The following is a 17,623-nucleotide window of genomic DNA, read 5'->3' on the forward strand; positions in this document are numbered from 1 at the left end:
TACTTAGATTTTTTGGTGCTCTCTTAACAGAGATTTAAAGATCCAAAAAAGCTTGGAGAAACTGAACAAAACTTAAATTCTTAAATAAGCACAAAACTCATACCTTACAAGTGAGAGCAAAGGTCCACGTCTGGTGAGACTTTTTGGTGTTGACAGTAACTGACAGGTCAGGACTATGTTCCACCTTTACTCCTTCTATACATTCACTAAGCTGAAAATAAAGCGAATTGATCATATGATTTCTATCACTAAAAACACAAATATAAACTTTTTGCATGATAAATACATGTCAACAGTAAAGACATTCATGGAATTGTTTATCAAGCAAGGTATATTTTATACATTCATTTCCAGTTATTTTTATAAGGACAAAATATAATAGAGCTAAAATTCAAAGTAAAATTAACCAAAAAAAGCAATCAAAACGGCCTGAAAGAAGGTAATTAATACAACACCTGCAAATCTCTAAACAAGTAGTTTAGTGTTGCCCCTTATTTTAACAAATGAGTCTACTTTTGCTACTAAAAGCATCATTTTATCAAGAAGTTATTCATGTATTAGATAAGGAAATAAAACAAAACAGTATACAAAAACGTCAAGATTCAAACAAGTTCATTGTTTAAGAAAGACAAAAAAAAGTCGTTTATTTTCCTCACCACTTTCTCAGGAGATAATGAATTCATCCACTTTTCTATCAAGGTTTCCATGTAACTGCCTGAGAGCTGTTTATTCTCATTTTGCTGTTTCAATTTTATCAACCGTGAAGCATATCTTTTCTGCCATTCTGCTAGTTCTTCCTGGGAATGTGCTGAAGTACACTGGGCACCATACCTACAGATTCCTTGCTCTAAAAATCTAAGTGGAATAGGAAAGACTGTTTTATCATACACTTTGTTTAACCATTTCAAGATAAAGTTCCAGTATTTGCCCTCTGCCTCCTCAAGATCAAAAACAAAAATCTTCTGGAAGGCCATACTTATCACACTACAAAGGAGGGAGAAGAGGTTTGAATAACTATAGAATACTTGTAACAATCAAAACACCAACCCCACATTCACTGACTTCTTTCTCTGGAATAGGGGATCCTAAACCACAATATAGTCATGATCCTTCCCTCCCCAGAAATAACACCAAAAAGTCACTTCCTCTGTGATACAAGTGCTCTATTAAACAATTCCTCTTAAGGTTTGTTTTTAAAGCAACACTGACATCAAGTGGATTAGCTGCTTACACACAGGTAAAGTTCTACTTCCTGAAATTATATGAACTGAAGAAAATGCTCCATATACTAGGAATTCCATTCTGAAAAAAATTAATATTATATTAAATTATCATTTTAATGCTACTGCTTTTCACTTTCAAATATAATGGTTTTATTCTTTTTTTAATATATATTACTATTCCTTATGCTTCACTGAAAATATTGGATGGTATTAATTTAAGTTTCAAGTAAATTCAGGACAAGAGTTTTATATTACAGAGTCCCAAATTTATTCAATTGTCATATTCAATTCTTCAAGGAGTAAATACATAAATGTTAACTTTAAAGATAAGAGAGTTAATGATTTTTCAGTGTTTGTGACTTGGGACACTACGGTGATTACAGTTAACAATAATGTAGTATATAGTCCATAAAGCTAGAATAGAGGATTGAGTGTTCAAACCACAAAGAAAAGATAAATGTTTAAGGTAATGAATATGCTAATTACACTGATTTGATCACTACACAATGAATGCAAATATCAAAATATTATATTATACCCCATAAATATTTTCAATTGTGTGTCAACCAAAGATAATTGTTTTAAAAGAAATCAACTGATAATTTTGTAGTTAAAAACATAAAAAGAAAAGGCTTTGACCACTAATTTTTTGAAAAGAAGTTTCAAATATGCTATAAAATGATGGGTAGACAGTTTGTAAATCAATGAAAACATTTAAAAATTGATAGATCTTTGAATAAAAAATGAAAATCTATAAATATCAAAATAGAAACAAAAAAGATAAATAATTTTCAACTAGAAAAAGTATATAGCTGGTAAGAAATACAAAATGGAGTCTGGGTTTGTGGCTCAGTGGTAGAGCACTTGCCTAGCATGTGTGAGGCACTGGGTTCAATTCTCAGCACCACATATAAATAAATAAAAAAAGGTCCAGTGACAATTTAAAAATAAAAAATAAAAAATAAAAAAAATACAAAATGAACCACAGCATGGAAAAAGTCATCCAGTGGCTCACCACACTAGAAAGCTGAGGGTATCTACAGCTTCTCCTATACAACGAAGCACTTGAACATAAAATTATGCTCTTTATTAAATTATCTTATGCTTCAGAAAACACATTTAAAATCAAATATTTATGTATCTTTTAAGCATAACATGTCTTCATGAGCCAAAAATATCTTTGTCATTGTTTGCTTTAAAGTACTTTTTAAAATTTTTTTATTCATTTTAATTAGTTATACATGACAGTACAATGCACTTTGATACATCATCTATAATTTCTCATTCTTCTGGTTGCTTTAAAGTATTCTTTTCCCTAAAAGAAAGAGGGTTTTATATTCTCATCTCGACTATAAATCTTTCCTCCCCATTGGACTCTGTTCAACCTGTCCTACAATACAACGCCACTAGGATTTTCAATATTTACTACTTAGTTTCCTTATTTCTACTGCAAAATTAAATCTGACACCTTGACTAGTCAATCATTAAAACCACATATCAAGTTTTCTTATTATCAAAAACAATCAAGATGAGTGAGAATTTCTAAAATTCCACTAATAACTCGTTCTTATAAAAAGAACTGAAAAGTTCACCTTTTTAAATGTAACTTTAATAATTCTTTCTACATGAATATGTAACTAATAAATTTTGAAAGGTTAGCCCTTCAAATATAAATTACTCTTAAATTCTATATAAGGATTACATGAAAATTAAAATTTTTCAGGAAAGTTTTAATATAATTTAATATCTCTATTTTATGCTCTACTTCAGTTTATGAAAAGTAATTTGAATTTCAATCACCAAACCTAGGTAAATTTCATATTAATAAGAGACCAGCAATTAAGCTCGACCATAATAATACAACTGGCCTCATAAAAGATTTTGGAACAGTCTTAACAACCTACATTTAGATCATTGTTGTTTGTAATTAAAAGTAGGCTCATGGATATGGTTTTGACTTTAATGACAATGACCTTTATGGCACTGTTTCATATGGAAAATAAACCCTTTTACTCAATCATTATACTTTTTCTTCCTTCACATATTATCCTCTTTGAATCTGAATTTCTACTTCTCAAAAAGTGAAGGAAAATAATCTATCCTTTCAACAAAGACATGTAATTGGTTTAAAAAAAAAAAAAAAAATTCACATTACCTTTTACACAAAGTATATTCCTCGCTGCTTGTGATTCCCCTAGGTGGTGGGCGGAAATGCCAACCATTACAAGACCCTAGGGAGTAATCAGGATATAGTCTTATCATTTAAGGCTACCTAGTAATTCTGATATTTTAATGTGTAAGAAACACTACAATCCCTCCACACACATCATCCCAGATGATGTAAAAAGGACATGACTTCTACCAAAATGTTACCTACAAATCAAATGAGCTAAATCAATCAACGAGTGAAAACAACAATCACTGAAGAGGCAGTTAAACCAGCACTTAAATCAAGTTGGTGGTCCTGACCCTGTCCTATCAACTGATGGACCTGCATCAGTATGATCTATCCCTAAGAACAAGGGGAGGCAGTTGGCATGCTTGTCATTTCTTAAGCATGAGATATCTATCAGGAATTCCTTCAAAAAGGGAAAAAATGGTTTTATCCTGGAAAGAAATCTTACATAACAAATTCCACTACTGCACCCTGAATAAGAAGCTCCACATCATCATCCATGTTCCTTGGGATTTGTCTGACACATGTCACTGTATGCTGTAAACCTCTTTTATAACTGAAATAAAGTTCTAAAAGTTGATTTCTGAGATAAGAGCTAAAAAACAGCATTTGTTTAATTCTGAATACAATGAACTTCAATTGTAGATGAGGGTCCAAATAAGCCAATAAAAATAAAGCTTAAAAGGGAAAAGATGAGGGCTCTCAAGACCGAGCAGTCATTTTCTACTTCCTCCCATGTCACTGTGCCTCCCCCCCCTCCCCGCCCCCACCGGGGATTAAAAATTCAGCCAAGTTGAGTTTAAAGGTGTGCTTCACCCCTTACTAGCTGGGTGACTTTGGGGAAACTACTAAACCTTAACAAATGTCCACTTCATCAACCTATCAAAAAGATGGAGAAGGACCCTAAGAAATCAGCATATGTTCTGTGAAAGCCAGTATGTGGCAAACACCAATAATTGTTGGTCTCTCTTCCCTTTCCTCTGGTAAAAGGAGAGGAAAGGAGATCATTCATTTTAATTAGGGCAGGAAGAACTCAGCTTACAGATCGGAACTTCCAAAAAAAAGTAAAGATTATACTAGCCAATCGGGGAGGGAGAGAGGGAAGAAGAAGGAGGTGAGGAGGAAGAGAGATAAGGATGAGCTTTAAATTTAGTCCTACATGGAGGCTAGAGGACAACTAGATAGATGGCCTCTAGAGTTATCTTCTACCTCCACTGCCCCATTATTCCATAAAAGGGTGCCAAGAGAAAATGGCTTTCACCCATACCTACTTCTTAAATTCTTATATCCTCTCCTACATCTCCACTTGCATGTACTATAACTCAGTAAACCTCCTCCCAATAAGCAGTAAAAAAGCAAAGCCCAGACTCAAAGCTATCAGAAGTTACACAAAATTTGGTATTTACCTTCATCGAAGTCTTCCACATGATATCCAGAGAGGACGTTACTAGTTGCTGTCTGTAATTTTTCAAATGAAAGACAGGTAAGACAAACAAGAAGTAACAAGTAGATGCTGAATTAAGTTTGGATATTTCTAACACAAAAAACTGCAGTTTGAATACTTAAAAATTTTTAATAACACTAATATGTTGCAAGGGATATTTTGTGCTGTTTGTTCTGTTAAATTATAATTAAATATAGAAAAGAAGCACTTGCCGGGCCCTCTTTCAGGAAACTGATAGAGAACTCCCTATATGAAACACCTGGTAGCAGAAGAAAAAAGTCTAAGTTCTGAACCCGATGCGGGTAGCACCTCCCATCCCTTTGTTCATTTCTCTGTCATCATACCTATAATACCTAGAGAATGACCCATGAGGGAGGTATGTTTTCTCCTGCAGCTAATGGCATGCTACCACCTCAGGGCCTGGGAGCAGTTTCTACCAAGTTCCTCTCAATCTGGGATAAATCCTTCTTCCACAATGGAGTCAAAAGTTGGGGATCCACTCACTCTAACTGCTGTAGATAAATGCCCAATTAGAACTTTGGGCTCTAACTTTACCCTAAAGCTCCACACCCTCAATTTCAAACACGTTTTTATATTTTTTTTAGTTGTTCATTTTATTTATTATTTTTATGTGCTGCTGATAGTACACAACTGCCTTTCTGCATTCTCATACCTCCAGAGTACTGGCACATAATGAGTGGTCAATAAGTGCCAGGTGGGTAGATGCATGGATAAATGATCACCTCAGCGCTTCAAACATAGTATGCCCAAAGCAAAATTCATCAGCTTTACCCCAAACCTGAACCCCACTTCTCCAGTGCTCTTTATCTCAAGTTAATGGAGTCTTCCTTCCCATAGAAAGTCAGACTGAAATTTTAAAAGTCATCTTAAACACTACCCTCTTCTATCCTGAGTATTCTCCAAATCTTACCCAAGCAGGTCTAGAATATCTCTCCTATCAGTCCACTGTCCTACCACCTGTCTCCTCTGTCCCTGAACCAACTGAGTGCCAATTACCCTATACCAAGTCACTTCTGGGTCTTCACTTAGCTGCCCCCATCCTATAAATTCAGTGTCTATGCTATGCTCTGCTCTGCAGTGTTAACCTCTCCTTTCCCTGCTTGTTTTTCTATCACCACACTTAGAATGACCATGGGCTGCTCTGGGTTCACTTCGGCTGTGTACATCTTCCAGTGGTCCTTTAGACAGCTTTCCACACACAGCTCAGCTTCCAGAGCCTTAATAGCCCAGGTGCTCAGTAAGTGTTAAACTGAATCAAAAGCAGGAAACTCAGTATCCTAAAATGAAATTTGGAATGTCTTATAGAAAGAATGTCAAAAATGTCAATCGGGTATATCTAAAATAATAATGTCACTGTCCTTTATATGTGGGTAATCAAATTGAACTTTTTAGATTGGGCTGGAACAAAATCACTATAATACTATTTCCACAGGAAAGGGCCTTCTGATTTTCCAACAAGCTACTTACTAATGAGGTTTTAACAATAAACTATTATTTTTTTGTAAAATGAGAAATTGAATATAAAAATACATAAACATAAAACAGGAATAATTATTCCTATTACACACTCTCCGTGTTTCCATGAAAAAGATACACTAAAAGATCTCTTTAAATGTTACAAACCAGGTCTATGTGTACAATCCCCCAATAACCCTTAAAATATGATTCTTTTTAATAAAATAAATAAATATAAGTTAATTTACTTCAAACATGAAAAATTTTAAGATCCCTTCTTATTTTTAAGGAGTGGGGCAAATTATTTTTAATGTAAAATTTGGTTACAATCCATTTTATTGGCATTAAAATTAGAGGCATTTTAAATTTAAATGATTTTATACCAAAACTTGGAAATAGGCAAAAATGGGAATAGTTTTCCAATAATTACAGATCACAAGGCAGAAATCAATTTAGGGAAATATAGACAAACCCCATGTTTACACTGATTGTGCTGCAGATTTAAGGTTCAATAATGCATTAGTAAACTTCACATTTAGATCTTAACTTTGAGATTTGACAGCTATTTCTTGGAAGAAAAAAAAAATCTCAGTACCTTGTGCTAATAAATCAGTATTCCATGTACCTTAGCACACACTTAAAACCTCTCCACAGTACATGTACAAAACACATACCATGTTGGCAATTAAGACCTCTTCTTTAAAATTTATCAATATTACTTTACCAAATGCATAAAGAAACAATGGCAATGAATGGGCCATAAAATAAATCTAAAACATTTGTAACTGCTGAAAAGGACAAACACATGGTGCATTCCACTTAGCACATGAGACAACCATGAGCCAGCAGTTGAGCCTGTGCTGATGCAGCGGGTGCTCATGGGAGAAGGGAACATCCTCACCAGGAGCACCGGTAAAATGAAGCTTGGCCTGACTGACTATTGGCTATCCTGGCTTTTAGGTTCCGAGGTTTGTTTTTTAAACAGTCTTTTTATGTGCTTAGACCCCCCAAACAGATGGGCAATTATCAGTTAGTTTATGATCTTCAGTTTTTACTGACACTTCAGGGAAAGCAGCCAAAGATTATACTGCTAGACCTCTTTCAAACTCACAATCAAATCTATTGATTAGACACTTCAAATTTCACTAAGGAATGTTTATTGTTTTTATTCTTATGAATCAGGCTTTTGTTCCAAGAATTGATCCTTATCCACTAGCAATTACAAGTTAAATAACAGCTCGGGCCAATCTTTAAGTAATAAATTGCTGTTATTTCTAAATGTGTTATGTGCAAATATTCGTAAGGGAAGCAGGGTGCATTCATTTTTTTTTCAAGATGGGTTTTTTTTTTTTTTATTATCAGTTCACCAACCAAAAAGAATATTACTCTGCTTAGATAGAAAAGAAATTACAAACAAAACTCAAGTCCCTTCTTCTAATGGTATAGTCATAACATAAAGGAGTCAAGTGATATTTGTGTCCTTACATATAACAGGATTATAAACATTAAAAGTAAAAATTATTTTGCTTTTTGGTACTGGGGATAGAACCCAAAGGTTCTTTACCATTGAAGTACATCTCCAGTCCTTTTTCTTTTATTTATTTTTGAGACAGAATCTTGCTAAGTTTGAGGCTGGCCTTGAACTTGTGATTCTCCTGCCTCAGTCTCCCAAGTCACTGGAATTACAAGCATGCACTACCATACCTGGCTTAAAAATAAAATTTTTAATATATGTATGGGTTATTACCAGATATAAAGCTGTTAATTCAGTTAAGGCAATGAAAGAGAAGAGCAAAGCCAAACATCTTGATAAAATGAAAAGTCATTTTATTTTATATTCTCAAAGTCTCAAACATTTATAACTATCTTGTTATTTCTTAGAAATTAAAGACTTACAGATATATAACAAAGGAAATGGCTTTGAAATTAATAAGACCTAATTCTTGATTAATTCATAGTAAGGTAACATAAGACAAAAAAAGTGACTTTTTTTTTAAAAAATGTCTGACAGAGAAACAGTTTCTTCATTCAGCTTTTAAATTCGTAACTGTCTTCTTTGCTGGCTGCTGGTTTTAGCTGGGATGTGTTATTAGATTTGCAACGAGAAAGGAAACCACAGGGGCCTAGGCTGGTGCCCATCTGCATACCTTCTCCCCTGGATGTAGCACCCTCCTGGAGACCAACACCTCAGCTTAACTGTCTCAGTTCCTGGCCACCTGCTTCAGTGATTTTTTTTCCAACAGAAAAGCTAATTCTTTCCCCTTGATGTGAACTATACCTACAATTGTTTAATTAATTCACTTGTTGTCAATCTCCTCCCCAAGACTTCAACTTCCCAGACAGCAAGGATCATGGGTGTCTTATTTAAGGCTGTATCCCCAGCACCGTGCATATAGTACCTAGCACATAACAGGTACTCAATTCCCGAAAAAATATGCCAAATCAAATACTCACTTTGCATGGGCTTCCACTTATGATAAAAGCTGACAAAATGGCTATTTTTAAAATGATATATAAATAAAAATGCTTTTATATACTTGGATGAGGAATAGAAATGTGGGACTAATAAAACTATGTGCCTGTCAACAACAGGGACAGGTCCTTCACTGTTTCAAGTCCTTCACTGAAGCACATTTTTGTTCACCATTTACTTTGATACACATCATTTTTGTCTCCTAAAGTCAATCTCTAAAACTAATCCATTAAGTCATAGAATTTCTCTGCTTTTAGTATATAGATTATCTTATTTTATTTTTATAGTATCACATTTTTTAATGTAGCATTTTCTAACAGCCAGAAGTACTTAAAAATTAAAATTTCCCAAACATCTTTTCTATTTGGGGACCAGACAGTCAATAAGAATTAGGAACACAACAGAAGACATGCAATGCAGTAGACATAAGAAAAAGCAACATTCCTAGGACAGGACTCAGTTGAGTTACAGGGAGATGGAAGGTCCCACCGTGCCCCTTTATAGTCCTGCCTGCTTGGCTGATGCCACAGTGATTTTCCAAATTTTAATACCCAATGCTCACCAGCCAGAGTCAGACTCTTCCAAAGAGATTCCTGAAACTGACTTACCTCTGTTTCCATGAGAAGAGTTTTTAATCTTGTCAAATCTTTTGTTACCATCCCATTCTGCAAGGGTGAAATAAAAAAGAGAAAACTAAGCACAAGATTATTTTTTTGTTTTCTTTTTCTTTTTCTTTTTGTTTATTTGGTTGATTGGTTGGTTGTAGTGCTGAGGACTGAACCTAGGACCCTCACACACACACCAAGAAAGCCCTCTACCACTGAGCCACAGCCACAGACAAATCAGAATATTCATTCTTTACTATGGCAACCGAGCTCCGAATTCCTCCATCATTTCTTAAGTTTATGTAAAAAACATTATCCTCATCCCTCGTTCAGACTGTCACTAATGCTGGTAACAGAACTACACATATAAGGGGTAAGGTAAGAAGGTTAACAGGAAAAACTAATTCAGCATGCATGTCCTGGTAAGTAAAACTCTGAAGCCTTCTAAAAAAAGAGTTTGAAATTAATTCAATAAAAAATTCATCACAGGTATCCCTGTACAGCAAAATATGATGTTAATTTAAAAAAACCTAAAATTTTACTTTTTTTCCTAGAATTAATGGTTTTATATGAGAAAAATGGTAAACTCAGTTATCCATGACTCCAATAAATTCACATAAAATGATCATACTGCTTTAAAAATGGCAATAATGAGGTTATTGAAGGAAAATATTCACCTTTCTGAAATTCAAATTTCACTTCAGATTTATAAGCAAATTACTTTTTATTAGTTATAAATTTAAAAGCCCAGTGGATACAACTGTAAAATGTTTAGCTTATGCAGAAAAGCCCTTTAAGCATAGGATTCTTGATTTAAAGAAGATACTCTTAACTATGTATCTAGAACTAAATAAGTAATTTTGCTATATTAATAATACATTTTACTTTTAAAATCAGTTGTAAAGCATGTGAAATCAGCATTGACAAATGAAAAAAACAATTCACCACATACTCCCTTAGAAAATGACTAAATTACCCTGAGAAGGGGTCAATAACTTACAATCTATCAAGTACTTTCCCAATTCCCAATATATATCTTTGCCGTGAAAAGATATATAAATATATATATGATTTATATAAATATCTAGCATTTTAAAACCCAAAGATACTTAGAGGCTATATTAAATTATATTTTTAAAGAAAATCATTTAGTGATCCTATACTTTAAAGTATTTTATAAGTACCGTGATACTAAAATATATTATTGCAAGTTAATAGAATCCAATAATTAAACATAATTTTGTTTAAAAAAAATGAGCTTCTGAAGAGAGTTCCTCAAGAGTCTCATGAATTTTGATTTCTGAAAGACTTAAGAGGAAAAATGCACACTATTTTTTCCCATAATACAACTAAGGAGCCAAATGTGTTTTCGGGCATTTAAACTTCAAGCCTATCAACGTACCAGGGACTCTCCCGTCAGTGACCTGGCAAGGATGGTGGATACAGGCTGGAGCTTTCCTTTCAGCTGCATGCAGCAAAGCACTGTCCGAAAGGCACCCTCTCCCTTGGCCAGTCCTTCTCCCAGCACTGCCATCAAAGAATAGCATCATTAACCATGTGACATTTGATATATTTTTTATTATAATGTTAACACAAGCATGGCTTCCATACATGAAAGAATAACTACAAATATATGAGGAAAGCAGTGGTGTTTCATGTCTGTCCAAGACATGAAGGACACAGAAAATTTGTGCCAAGAACATATCAAACCTACTACAACCTATAGCCAGTTAAGATCACATCAAGATCATGGGGAGAACTGGAACTCTCCAGTGTACAGCCGGATAGGAGGAAAAACTTTTCATGTTCTATAGCACAGTACGATAACTACTTCTGGCAACAATAAATTGTACATTTCAAAATAGCTATCAGAGAGAATTTTTAGTATTTCCAACACAAAGAAAGGATAATGTTTGAAATAACAGATATACCAATTGCCCTGATATATACATATCGTATCCCACGTCTTGAAATATTACATTGTACCTTATAAATATGTGCACTGTCAATTAAAAAAGAAAAAAATTTAAGTAATTTTTTTTTAAAGGCTCAAAGCAGGCATGGTGGAACATGCCTGTAGTCACAGGTATTCCAGGAGGCTGAGGCAAGAGGATAATCTGAGCCCGTTATTTTGAGACCAGTCAAGACAACAAAGTGAGACACTATCTCTAAAGAAAGAAAAAAGTGGGCTAAGTTGTAGCCAGTGGTGAAGCATTTGCCTAGCACATGTGAGGCACTGGGTTCAATCCTCAGCACCACATAAAAATAAATAAATAAAATAAAGGTATTGTGTCCATCTACAGCTAAAAAAGAGAAAGACAAAAGTGCTCCAGTGAAAACTACTGTTTGACCTATGATTCCTGGCTACTTAAGGGCTTTTAAAATTACAGATTTATTAGCTGAATAAAATTCTCACATTTTTGCCAGTGACGAAAGATTCTGTGCCATTAAAATGAAGAATAGAAACTGCAAATCTCAACATTAGATATTCCCAAGCAATTAAGAATTAGCCTTGACCAAAACCAGCAAGATTAACTAAGAATCCAATTGTCCAATGGTCACGAAAAATGCCCCCAATTGTGTGCACATCTGTATATTTAGTTAATGCAATAACACAAGGCTCACACATTTCTAACTAAATAGAATATACTTATTTTTATGCTTTGTCATTTGAGATTACTTCTCACAGCAACTGCTAATGGTTCGAGTAAAAGGGCAATCTTCATCCTTCTCTTTACTACCAAGTCCAAGAGTCCATTATTAGTTTGTACATACTTTAACTTCTTTTGTAAAATAATAATAATTTGCTGAAAAAAAAATATTTTGGAAATTGTATTTTCAAAGTAATGTTCCCTTTATACATTAGTAGAAGACTAATAAAGTCCACTAGATTTGTTCAGAATGTTTATTTTGGTTGTACTGAATGTCATTTCATTGTATTGTTCACTTTTAAAGACAAATAACATTATAACACTAATAAAATCCTACATAAAAGTTCATCATGGGCTGGGGTTGTAGCTCAGTGGTAGAGCACTTGTATAGCATGTGTGAGGCACTGGGTTTGATTCTCAGCACCGCACATAAATAAATTAATGGTCCATTGACATATCAAAATTTTTTTTTAATTTCATCATGATCTCACCATTCAACTAAACAGTTTTCACTTATTATTCATACTTTCCTCCAATTTCTATCAATATCTACATAATTATTACATGACTGTAACTGATAGAAATAGGACAGTTTTTATTGTGCTCTTTCCTCCCAGCAAATACAATTACTTTTCTTGTTATTAGGGTGTTTTTATTTATCATATTATTGGTTATATGACAAGTAGATTCATCCATTTATTAACTATTCCTTTGCTCCAGGATTCCAATTTGTAACTTTTAAAAATATTACAGCAAAAAATATTTTTATGTATATATCCTTTATTGAATCACTAAATTTAAAATTGAAGTATCTCTGTATTTAAGAACATTAAACTGGGCATGGTAGTACACAGCAGTAATCTCAGCTACTTAGGAAGCTGAGACAGAAGGGTCTCAAGTTCAAGACCAGCCTCAGCAAATTAGCAAGACTCTGTCTCAAAAAATAAAAAGGGCTAAAATTCGGTGTTAAAGTGACCCTGGATTCTATCCCCAGTGCCAAACACACAAAAAAAGTTAAAATTCCTTGCAGATAACTGGGTGATGTGGCACACATCTGTAATATAGCAACTTAGGAGGCTGAGGCAAGAGACTGTAAATTCAAGGCCAGTCTCAGCAACTTATCAAGACCCTATTTTAAAAATAAAAAACAAAAAGGGATGGGTATAGCACCCCTAGGTTCAATACCCAATACCAAAAAAAAATTTTTTTTCATGCAGATAAATTCTCTTCCCACCAACTATCTGTGAGATTCTACTGTAAGCACACACCTGGTCTGCTGACTACTAGGAGTTACAAAAGAGGAAATGTGCACACCTTACACCTCAGTTGTGTTTTTGCATTCAAGTCCCTTATTCCCTTTCATTCTGAACTTTTAGAATATTTTCTAATATTTGAAATATGTCTTAATTGAAACGCTTTGTACTAAAGCTTGAGTAAAGTAAAAGAAGTATCCATTCAAAAAAAAAATAGCCTCAGTTACAGTTAGATAGCCATTTGGCTATTCCCCCAAGGAAAAAAAAATAATTAAAATGCAATTCTTTTTGCTTGTAGAAAAACCTGTAATGAGAAAGGTAATCTTAAGCTTAAAAGTACAGTAAATATTGAATGTTATTCTTTATTATTATTTTCAGCAACATGACCCATATTAGGTTATTTCTTTTATCAAATCCTTAGTTCTTTCCAAAGTTTTTTATTGAAAAGCTTAGTCTATTCAAGGCATTTTTCCAAAATTTCTCAAAAGAATTTTTTTAATTATCATAAAAACTAAATACTTTAATTATTAATGAAGTGTAATCAGTCACTACTTAGACAAAATCACTCTCAGAACCAACACTTAAGGAACTGAATCAAAACTGAAATTCCTTTCCTAAATATCACCTATTTAATTTTTTATAATGAACTCATTCATCACACAAGGACTAGTATACAATTGGGAAAGGGGATAGAAGTATATAAACAGGCCGGGTGCAGTGGAGCACACCTGTAATCCCAGCAGCTCAGCTAGGGAGGCTGAGACAGAAGGATTATGAATTCAAAGCCAGGCTCAGCAATGGCTAGGCGCTAAGCAACTCAGTTAGACCCTGTGTCTAAATAAAAATACAAAACAGGGCTGGGGATGTGGCTCAGTGGTCAAGTGCCCCTGAATTCAATCCCCAGTACCAAACAAAACAAAACAAAACAAAACAAAAAGGGGGCAGGGGTGCTGGGGATACAGCTCAGTTGGTGTAGTGCTTGCCTCACAAGCACAAGGCCCTGGGTTCACTCCCCAGCACCACAACACACACCAAAGAAAAGTATACAAACAGACTCCAAAAGAGTAGAAGGCCTAAATCAAGTTATTAACTGAAGGTTAAAATGGCCATTTGTTACAAGTATGGAAAAGTGTAACATAAATAAGAACACAGTGGCAAATACTAGTATCTCACCAAGTGTCCTTGTTGCTAATTTTTTTGTTACATGATTCTTGTCTACCTCATTCCTTTCCCTTGTCCTCTCCTTTCTTCTAACTGTAATAGATGCTTTTGGACATGTGGGTTATAGCTTTTGTGCATTTGATGTCCTTCCTACCAAGGTCTTTTGCAGATAAAAATGTTTCCTTTAAAACATGCATGCGGAAAAACTGGGGATGTAGCAAAGCGGTAGAGACTGCCTAGCATCCCTTAAGCCCTGGGTTCAATCCCCAGTACTGGGGGGAAGAAAAAAGCATATGAAAATGAAAAGACCTAACACTACTCAAAATTAGGTATTAATTATCTAGACCTCTTCTAAATATTTATCTCTAGCTTTAAATACCTTAACAAAACTGTTTTGTAAATCCCTACTACTTTCCTCCTTTCAGTATTTGTTCTTCAATCTGTCACACATCTTCATGATCTCACAGTCCCCTTGGGTGCACAGAGAGCTTTAGTGTTAAAATCTGCTTATTTTTGGAAGTCCCCTTTCCTTCACCTCCAGGTCACTAGGAAGACTCGAGGGTGCCTTCTTGCTGGATGCTTTCGTTCTACAGAAACACAGGTCATTTCTCTTGGTTTATTTTCAGTGCTCTGGTTTAAATGTTAACACTAATTTCTTTCAGTGTTCCTCAATTTCCTCATTGTATAAAATAATCACAGACTAAAACACTGACGACATAAGCATAAAAACAACTGAAACCTGGTTCCACAGAATATCATAAAAGGGTTTTATTTCGTTGCCATGCTTGAACAAACTTTTTACTTACTGCACTGTTAAAATGATATTTGCCTGTGTGTGCAAAAAAAAAAAAAAAAAAAAGAATTTGCTACTTGGAGTGCTTCTGACTTCTTCATAAAGAACCTAACTTCGGAGATTCATTTACTGTGTGATTATAGCAAAGTTAACCTCTGGTAACTGTTCAGTAACTGGATTAAGAAGGTTGTTCCATAGAACAAAATCTGTTTAACTGTATTTTTCTATCTTAAAATTCCTTCAATGCCTCCCTCTCAGTTTCAGAAGCGAAGATTTTGCCATCTCTGTTGTAAGCCCTCAAGAGAAATCCTGATTGTGAAAAAGCAAGGCGTTTTCAAACCCTCTGCTCAGGCGCTCCCTTACTTCATTGTTTCCATGGTTAAGTTGCTAATTTTTCTTTTTCCCACTAATTTGCTTACTGAGAAAAGCACAAGCATTTTGCTACTCTTCTGACTATTTTCTTTGCCCCATGGGAGAAAGCTCTGGTTTTTCCTTTTCAGTTTTGTTTTGGTTTTTGCAGTGCTAGGGATCAAACCCAGGACCTCACACACACTAGGCAAGTGCGAGAGCACTGTTTCCAAGTGTTTACAATCATCTTTCAGTTTGCCCTTTAGTACAATTTAATGAGATTCATAAGGCAAAGTATCATTTATTTTAAATTTTCTTTCTTGTAAAAATATAATGTTAATATAAAATTAACACTAATAAGTGTTCCGTGAGTCAAAAACAACACAAAATATATGAAAAGCAATCATTCATGATTGTAACTGCATAATTAGAAAATGCCTAAAACATTTTTGAGGCATTTCAAAGTTAGTCATACAACCAAGATAAAACTCCTACAGCTGAGTCCACGTAAGTTCAAAGACTATTCCTTAAACATCTACTCATACTGGGAAAAAAAAAAAAAAAAGTTAGTTTACAGAAAGGACAATCATCCTCAAACTTAACTCAAATATCAAACTTTCATTTCTCTGATTTTATATTCTATCCCAATATCAATATTCTATAATTTAACTTCCTGTTCCTATCGATTTAAACAAAAGAACTTTACTTAAAATTAATAGAGTTGGAGACATAACTCAGTGGTAGAACACTTCCCAAGCATGCACGAGACCCCGAGTTCAACCCCCCACACAGGTAAAACAAAACAAAAAACATTTAAAGCATGATGGGAAATAATGAGTAAAAGTCACGATCCCATTCCATAAATTCCTACTAGAGAACAAAACTGTGAATTACTGACATGAACAACTTGGATGTACTACAGTGAGTGAAAACAGTCATCTTCAAAGGCCACATACTGTATGATTTCCTTTTATAGAACATTCACAAAATGATAAAGAACAGATCAGAGGTTGCCAAGGGTCAGTAGAGGTAGGGAGGGTGGTGGGTGTGACTATAAAGGGAAGCAACAAGGGAGATAATCATGGTGATGAAGCAGCTTCGTACCTTGATTCTTCATGGCCTCATGACTCTACATATGCTAAAGTGACACAGAACAAACATGCTCATTGTACTAATGTGAATGTCCTGGTTCTGATGCTATTCTACAGTCATATAAGACATAATCAATCGGAGAAAAGTAGGAAGGATACATGTGCTATCTCTGCAACTTCCTATGAATCTATAGTTATTTGAAAATAAAATGTTTAAATTCTTGTTGGAGAAATAAAGCTTGTACACAGGGAATTTCCTAAAAAGAACGGTTATGGTACCTGTATCTAAAAGACAGTGAATTAAGAAATGTAAACAGACTGTATCTGTACTTTTAAAAGTCTGGTGAGCCAGGCATGGTGGTGTACATCTATAATCTCAGTTCCTCAGGAGACTGAGGCATGAGGTTTACAAGTTCAACTTCAGTCTGAACAACTTAGTGAAACCCCATCTCAAAATAAAAAATAAACCCTGTCTCAAAATAAAAAATGAAAAGGATTAGGGATGTAGCTCAGTGGCATGAGCAAGGCCCTGAACTGAACCAGTATCACAAAAGTATCACATAAATATCACAGAAGCCTGGTGAATAGATAAAACACTTAATGGACCAAGACTGTGAAGACAAATTCTTGTCTCCACCTCATTAATGATTAAGTGATTCTGCACCTCAACTTTTTCATTTCTAAAATAAATGAACAGCTCTTTTCTGCATATTTTCAAAATTTGTTATGTCTGCAAAACCCTGAGGCACACACAGGCAGCAACGGAGGGCAAAGAGGAGCAGGCTAGCATTGCAGAGCAGAAAGTCCTCACTCGGGAACCACATGTCCACCCTGGACTGGCTCTGTGCTCTTCAACCAGTCACTTAATCTCACAAAGCCTGTTTCCTCACCTGTAAATCTAGAAACAAAAGGTGATTAAATAAAATAAC

General features: G+C 34.6%; 1 protein-coding gene across 6 annotated transcripts in view; it reads right to left on the minus strand.

Annotated features, from left to right (window-relative positions):
* The window catches only part of HELZ (helicase with zinc finger), a 160,964-nt gene that overhangs the window by 114,133 nt on the left and 29,208 nt on the right, over nucleotides 1-17,623 (minus strand). For all 6 annotated transcript variants that reach the window (XM_079131559.1, XM_079131563.1, XM_079131562.1 and 3 more), the window contains 6 exons: nucleotides 10,800-10,924; nucleotides 9,401-9,457; nucleotides 4,806-4,857; nucleotides 3,379-3,454; nucleotides 657-855; nucleotides 104-211 (listed from right to left, as the gene is read on the minus strand). In XM_079131559.1, the coding sequence (XP_078987685.1) occupies nucleotides 104-211; nucleotides 657-855; nucleotides 3,379-3,454; nucleotides 4,806-4,857; nucleotides 9,401-9,457; nucleotides 10,800-10,924 (617 nt within the window). The remainder of the gene's footprint in view (nucleotides 1-103; nucleotides 212-656; nucleotides 856-3,378; nucleotides 3,455-4,805; nucleotides 4,858-9,400; nucleotides 9,458-10,799; nucleotides 10,925-17,623) is intronic.

Source organism: Sciurus vulgaris (assembly GCF_902686455.1).
Source record: "Sciurus vulgaris genome assembly, chromosome: 3".
NCBI classification, from domain to species: domain Eukaryota; kingdom Metazoa; phylum Chordata; class Mammalia; order Rodentia; family Sciuridae; genus Sciurus; species Sciurus vulgaris.